This window comes from Stenella coeruleoalba (assembly GCF_951394435.1).
Source record: "Stenella coeruleoalba genome assembly, chromosome: 17".
Classification (NCBI taxonomy): Eukaryota; Metazoa; Chordata; class Mammalia; order Artiodactyla; family Delphinidae; genus Stenella; species Stenella coeruleoalba.
The window spans coordinates 39,035,577-39,042,341 of record NC_137163.1 but is presented as its reverse complement, the minus strand read 5'-3'; the positions used below and the strand labels follow the sequence as shown (position 1 = coordinate 39,042,341).

General features: G+C 46.1%; 1 protein-coding gene across 2 annotated transcripts in view; it reads left to right on the top strand.

The window, feature by feature from the left end:
• The first annotated feature begins 134 nt into the window (after window positions 1-134).
• PTDSS1 (phosphatidylserine synthase 1) overlaps window positions 135-6,765 on the top strand; it is a 69,100-nt gene continuing 62,469 nt past the window's right edge. The window contains exon 1 of one of the 2 annotated variants that reach the window (XM_079901592.1): window positions 135-445. In XM_079901592.1, coding sequence (XP_079757718.1) covers window positions 267-445 — 179 coding nt within the window. In that variant the 5' untranslated portion in view covers window positions 135-266. The remainder of the gene's footprint in view (window positions 446-6,765) is intronic. The other variant, XM_079901593.1, reaches the window with a different exon arrangement.

The window sequence follows — 6,765 nt, the reverse complement described above, 5'->3', positions numbered from 1 at the left end:
AATCTAAAGCCACCGCGAGTCCCTAGAGATGCCCGTCCCCCAACGCCAGCCGGGGCCGGGCGAGCGGCGTCCCCCGCCCGAGGCTGCGTTGGCGGCGCCGCGACCCCGCCCTCCCGCGCCTGTCCTTCCCTCTGCTCAGTTCCTTTGCTTCTCGCCAGACCCGGCCCCGGCGTCCAGCAGCCTTCTCGCTGCGGCTCGTCACCTCCGGGGTCCCAGCCTCCACAGGCCGGGGCCGCCGCCGCCGCCGCAGGACGGGGAGGCGGGCCATGGCGTCCTGCGTGGGGAGCCGGACCCTGAGCAAAGATGATGTGAACTACAAGATGCATTTCCGGATGATCAACGAGCAGCAAGTGGAGGACATCACCATCGACTTCTTCTACCGGCCGCACACCATCACTCTGCTCAGCTTCACCATCGTCAGCCTCATGTACTTTGCCTTCACCAGGTGAGGCGGGCCGGGCTGCGCTGGGGCGCGCCTTTGGGCGAAGGGAAGGGGCGGATGGAGGCCGTGGCGGGGAGCATGGCCGGGTGAGGAAGTGGGCTGATTGCTCCACGCACACGCTTTTCCACCGGCGGGTATGTCACCTAGCGCACCCAGCTTCCTTCCCGACAGCTCCTCTGGACTGGCGTTCGTCCCTACCCTCCAACCCACCCCATCCCCACTCCCATCGCCACCGCCACCCCTCTCCATACCACCTTTCCCCATACAGCGCCTCGGGCCACATCAGGAACACTCGTGGGTCACCTAGCGCGATCTCCTCCCCCGCCCTTCTCCCGCGGCTCTCAGCGTCGCTCCCCACACACATCACGACACGGGCCCCCTCCTCTCCGGCCTCCGTCCCTGCCTAGCACACCGCATGAATCATCTGGTATGCACCACTTTCAGCCCATACCTCTTCACACTGAAAACACCCCTGCCTTCCACGCACCATACACAGGCCCAGGACACAACTCAGACCCCTTCCCGCGGAACTCCTCCAGTGTTCGGCACTACCCGCGTGCACAAAATGCACACGTGCGATGCACTCCAGTCTGTATGCATGGCACGCAAATCATCTCGCGTAACCCTTCCCCCAGCCTCAAACACCACTGTCTATACCACAACAGAAACTGCGGCGTGGACACACACATCACAGCGGACATTCCAGCACTGCCACACAGACACGAACCCACCACACATCACACAGCGCACGCTCTGTTCTGTTCATCATCTAACATACATGCTGAAATGAGACATTGTCAGGCCATTGTAGCAGTGCCTGGTGCATCATAAATGCTATGGAAAGTATTAAATAAAACGCACAAACCTCACACACTGTAGCAGAACTCTCATATCCCCCTGAAAACACACACACACACACACACACACACACACACACACACACACTCAAAGCACTTCTAATATATACCTGTGCATAGGAGTTAACCCTGCCCAACTTTTGTCAGCCCAGAGCTTATAACTCTACCTCACTGAACATGTGGCCCTTCAACCCCAAGCCAGGGAACTGATTCATGCCTAAATGACAGGCACACCTTGGGTCCTACTTATCAGGATTTATGTTTTCTGAATGAACCTCTTTAAAGAGAGAAAAGGTGTGCCTCTACCACGCTTAAAAGACCAACCCAGAGAACTGGAGTTTGGGAGCCACACTGTTGGTCTCAAGACTATTCGCGTGACCTTGGTTAAGTTATTTAACCTTTCTCTGAGACTCAGGATCCACTTCTAAAATGGGGATAAAATATGTACTTACTGCATATGGAGTTATAAGGATTAAATGAATATGTGTGAATGCACTTAGCGGAGTACTTGGCACATGTTGAATAATTAATGTCAGTTACTTCTCTCCTAGTATATTTATCCAACAATCAATGCTTCTCAGCCCAGATCCGCAGAAACTGCTCAGGGTTATATTCAGTGGCCACAAGCATTGAGGGAACTTCTGGTATTTAGTGGGTGGGGGTTATAAATGTTTATAACGCAAGGGACAGCATCGTATGACAAAGAGTTGTCCCTTACAGGCACACATAGGCACATACACACAAGTGCCAATGGTGTCTCCCTTGAGAATCAATGCACTTTTTCAGATTTTCATAAAACTAATAATGTCCTCCTACATCACACTTGTTCCTTATCTCCACAATGCATTTGACTCTTAATTCTTATTTTGTCAGTGTTTATCTATTTGCATGACTCTATCTAAAGCCATAAAGCATATAAACAATTACTCTTAATAATTGAGGGAAACAGCTACTATTATTGTAAAATATTCTGCTAACGCTCTGTAGCGGGGTAAGACCAGATCTTTCCACAGTATCCAACCAAGAACATATTTCTAGCTTTGGAGAGAAATCAGTCTTGTCCCTATTTATGGTTGCCCTCAAATACTTATCATGTCATCTGATTTTACCAGCTAGTGGCTGTGAGGCCGCTTAGTTTTGTTAAGCCTCAGTTTCCTTATCTGTGTGTAAAGTGAAAATATCTAGTAATACCCGATAGGATTTTGTTATAAGGGCTCAATTCATTTTTTTAGATAATCTGTATTTAGCTCAATGCATGACAAATAGTAGGTGCTCAGTAAACCTTAGCTATTGTTATTATTACATCATTTCATTGTATGCTAATGCCTTCTAAATTATGTTTGTCATTGAGTGAGAGTGTGGTGTGCTCTATAATTAAGAAAAAGGATAAAGACTTTGGGAAAATGGACAGTGCTTTGCGTGGATAACATGCATCCCTGTTTCATATTAACTTCAGTTTCACTTCATCTCCTGTGGGTTGGCAAGAGATGGAATTAGTGCAGGAGTTTCTTTGGAACTTAGAAAAGTAACTATGGTATTTTATTTTAAATAACGAGAAGCAAGAATGAGCAGTTTGTTTCAAACTTTTATCTTTAATATTATTCTAGGCCCTTTCAGAACAGATCTCTCTTCCTCTTTTCTCATACAGAAAGTCACATTCTTCTGGAATTTCCCTTTTACAGCATATTCTGCCAAAGCATTCAATAAATTATAGCAGTGAAACTATAAGAAATGAATATGAATTTTAACAGCTTGTCAAACATAATAGAAAAAGCATAATCTGAACCTCAGGCTATGGCCTTTTCCAAAAATGATAATAATTTTACTTCTTCCACTAATTTCAGAGACAGAAGTCACATATTAAAGAACTACTTAATAACAAGTTTCATGTTATAGAAAATCATAAGCACCATTAGTACAATTAGTACTTACTGTGCCTTACTCATTTTTTGTAATGATTTGTGACCCTTTAAACTGAGACATTACAGTGATAGCTCTGTCTTCTTCCATAAAGACTGAAAGTAATTACTTCTTAAAGTTTGTTTTTCAAAGACTAGTAGTTGAAGAGAGTCAGCGATAGAGTACTTTTGGGGTGTCAGGTTGCCCGTATGTGTGAAACAGTACCTGGGTCATGTCACATGCTGCAGAGACACAGCAAGCATTTAGGATTGGCAAGGATTAGTTGCCTCTCACAGAAGTCTGAGACAAGTTTGGACTTATCAAGCAGTTCTTTTGTTAAATAACAACTAGGCCAACTCACTGTTAAATCATAGCGTTTAAACCGACAGTCCCCATCACTAACAATAAAGCCAGATGTTATCGAATCATTCCCCCTAAGATTGGAAAAGCTCACTTTGCCACATTTTCAGGTAAGTATTTTTAGAAGTTAAATGCTTCGGCCTATGCCTTATAAGTTTGCTCAGCCGAAGTAGGGCAAGGAGAGCCTTTCTCTTACGCTCAGAGTGCCTCCTATTTACGCTGCTTTCGTAGGTTGGTAAGCTTGGAAATGTTGAATGGCCTTACTTTCAAACACTCAGGCTTTAGATTTGAAAACACCAAAATTTACGAGATCACATTCGTTGCAGCTCACTGTCTCCTTCAGAGGCACCTGGCAGTAAAACAGTGGCGTCAGTCTCTCCAGTGACACTTGTCCAGCAAAAGTCATCACCTACCCAGAAGAGATTGCCTTCCTGCAGCTTCCGGCACCTAAGGGATCATCTGCTTACCTATGGTTTCTCCTTGATATGGGACTGAGGAAGCGGATGAGGGCAGGGAAATGGACAGACTTTGGATTGATTGATTTTTATTTGTTTGTGCTACTGCTTTTTTACTTCATTTCGTTCAGTGGCTTTGGAGCTCCAGCTCTTCATCTTATCACGGAGCCATAGTTCCACCTTCTGTGTGTCTTCCCTCCTGGATGGCTGCCAGCCTTCCTGTTCTTTCCCTCTAGACCATATCAATTCCCATTAGAAAATAACTCCTGACCCTGCTGATTCAGCTGTCTTGAGCCTGTTTCCTTTATGTACATCATGTTCTTTCTCTCCCAATAACAGAAGGCCTGGCTGTCCTTGTTCCAGGACACCAGCAATGTTAAGTGATTCTCCATTTCGACTGTGTACTGGGGCTACACCAGCCTTGGAGGTGAAGCAGCGCTCTGTGTTAGGTGTTGCCATCTAAAGAGGTTCCAGTTAGCAGCCATCATAACATTTGTCTTCCTCACTTCCTATTTGAATCATATTTTTTATTGGATTTAAATAAGCGCCTTTTAGGGACTTCCCAGGCAGTCCAGTGGTTAAGACTCCACGCTTCCACCGCAGGGGGCGCGGGTTCGATCCCTGGCCGGAGAATTAAGATCCCGCATGCCCCGTGGTGCGGCCATAAATAAATAAGCCCCTTTTAATTATCCTCTCTTATCCTTATTTCTGGTGTTTTATGTCCTTAATAAGATTATACGTTTATTGAAGGAGAAAATGTGTCATATTTCTTTGGGGTCTTCTGTAGTAAATAAGCATCTGAGTGACTCAAACATTTATTTGGTTTAGATGATGCTTACCTCAGAGAATTTACATGCCTAGTATTGCTGCCCAGTGTTTAGCATTTTAGGTATAATTCTATTACCAAGTGTAATATAGTTTATCTTGTGATATAATCCCTCTAGCCCCAGATTTCTATAGGGGAGTTATCAGCGTTTTAGTCTCAATAAATCTGGAAGCCAGGGACTCGTCCAGGCAGCTAGGACTGCTTTCCTGAGGCCTAGGTCCTGGCATCACATTTAATTTAGTTCAACAGTCCGCACTCCACCCAGCCCAGGTCTCCGCCATTCTGGAGTTCATCTAGTTTATCTTCACCAGGTCCAGTTGGGCCTTAGTAGCTTTCAGAGCTGTCCTCCTCTGCCCATGCCCAGGCTTTGGCTCAGCAAACCCTCTGCTCTCTGGGATGGACACTCCCAGGCCTTGACTCCATTTGCCTCCAGTCCATCCTCCACACCGCTTTCCTCATGACCTTCTGAAATCGAGATTGTGATCTCATCCATCCCTTGCTTACACTCTTTCCCTGGATCCCCATCACCTATAGCACGTTGCTGGACCCTAATGCCAGGATGGTACCTCTCTCTGACTGGAGAGCACCTCCTGCCTACCCGTGAGCCCATGGCATTCCTGGCAACGCACCTGGATGGTCCCCCTCCAGACACCTTTCTGGATTGTTCCAGGAAGCTCAGAGGCAGAAATGTTTATATACTTCTAAACATTTTTTTTTATTATTGTATCTCTCCTGTTTTAGTATTTGTTTCTGTATCAATTTCTTGAGGCCAGATATCTCAATCATCACAGAATACACACCCAGTAAATGCTAAATGAATCAAATATTAAAAAATCATTTATACAATATGAACTTTCAAAAACTATCACTCTTCTCTTTTAGTTGATATGTCAGCTATAATTCTTAAAAAGAATCCTAACTTTTTATAAAATGAAACGAATGTAGTCTTCAAAGATAATACCAAAGCTAGTTAACATCCATCCGCCTTGTAACCCGGGACTGAGTTTTCCATTGGGAGAGAGGATCCTTCACAGTGACTAGCCTCATAAACACGAGCCTACCGGTTGTGTCTCAGTTTCAAGGATTGCTATTAAAGAGATGGAAAGGAGAAGATAGGAGGGGGAGAGGGGACAATCACCTTTGCAGCCTTAGGAGTCAGGATAGCGTTCGTACCTTCCTGGCCCCAGGGAGACAGCCTTGTCTAAAAATTGTCTGTGAGTGAATGGAGTTTGTTTTCCCGGTCTCCTTGCCCACTGCCTGTAGCCTGTTGTTCAAGTTTAAGAATCTGAGTCCCAAACTCTTTGAGTTCAAACCTTGGTTAAAAAAACTCAGGGCTTTCCTTATACTTGTCCTGCTGTTAGGGTTCTCTCCTGGGTAGTTACCTATACTCAAACAGGGGTGACAGAAGGAGTTGAGATGTTTGAGTACCTGATTGGTCAGCACTGGGGCAGGAAGGTGCAGTGGAGCCTGTGGACCCAGGCCGTGACTCCCCCCACGTTACCTGGGTCTCGGGCCCGCTCAGCCCCGGCCTTTTGCTCTTTCTGGCACCCACCACGTTGAGAAGGCCTGCTCCGTGCCAAGCGTTGTGCTGGGCACTGGAGGTACAGTGGGTGAATGAGATGGGGCCTGAAATTACAATTTTATTCTAATCCATTCAGTATTTTCACTGAGTATGGTCAGGGCTACCCCAGCGTGCTTCTGGAGCTCCTCGTAAATTTAGCAGAACTTCGGGGAAAAGGACTCTGCCTCCCTAAGCTTGTCGTTATCATACCGGTAAGGGTAGCAGTCTTGACCTAGAGCCAGCATTCCAGAAGCCCTGGCACCTGCTTCACTCTGCCTCTATTTGTTGTAACTGTGGGCAAGACAAAGCAAGAGCTTTATTTTCTTCATCCTTCAAGTGGAGATAATACTCCCCCACAGAACTGT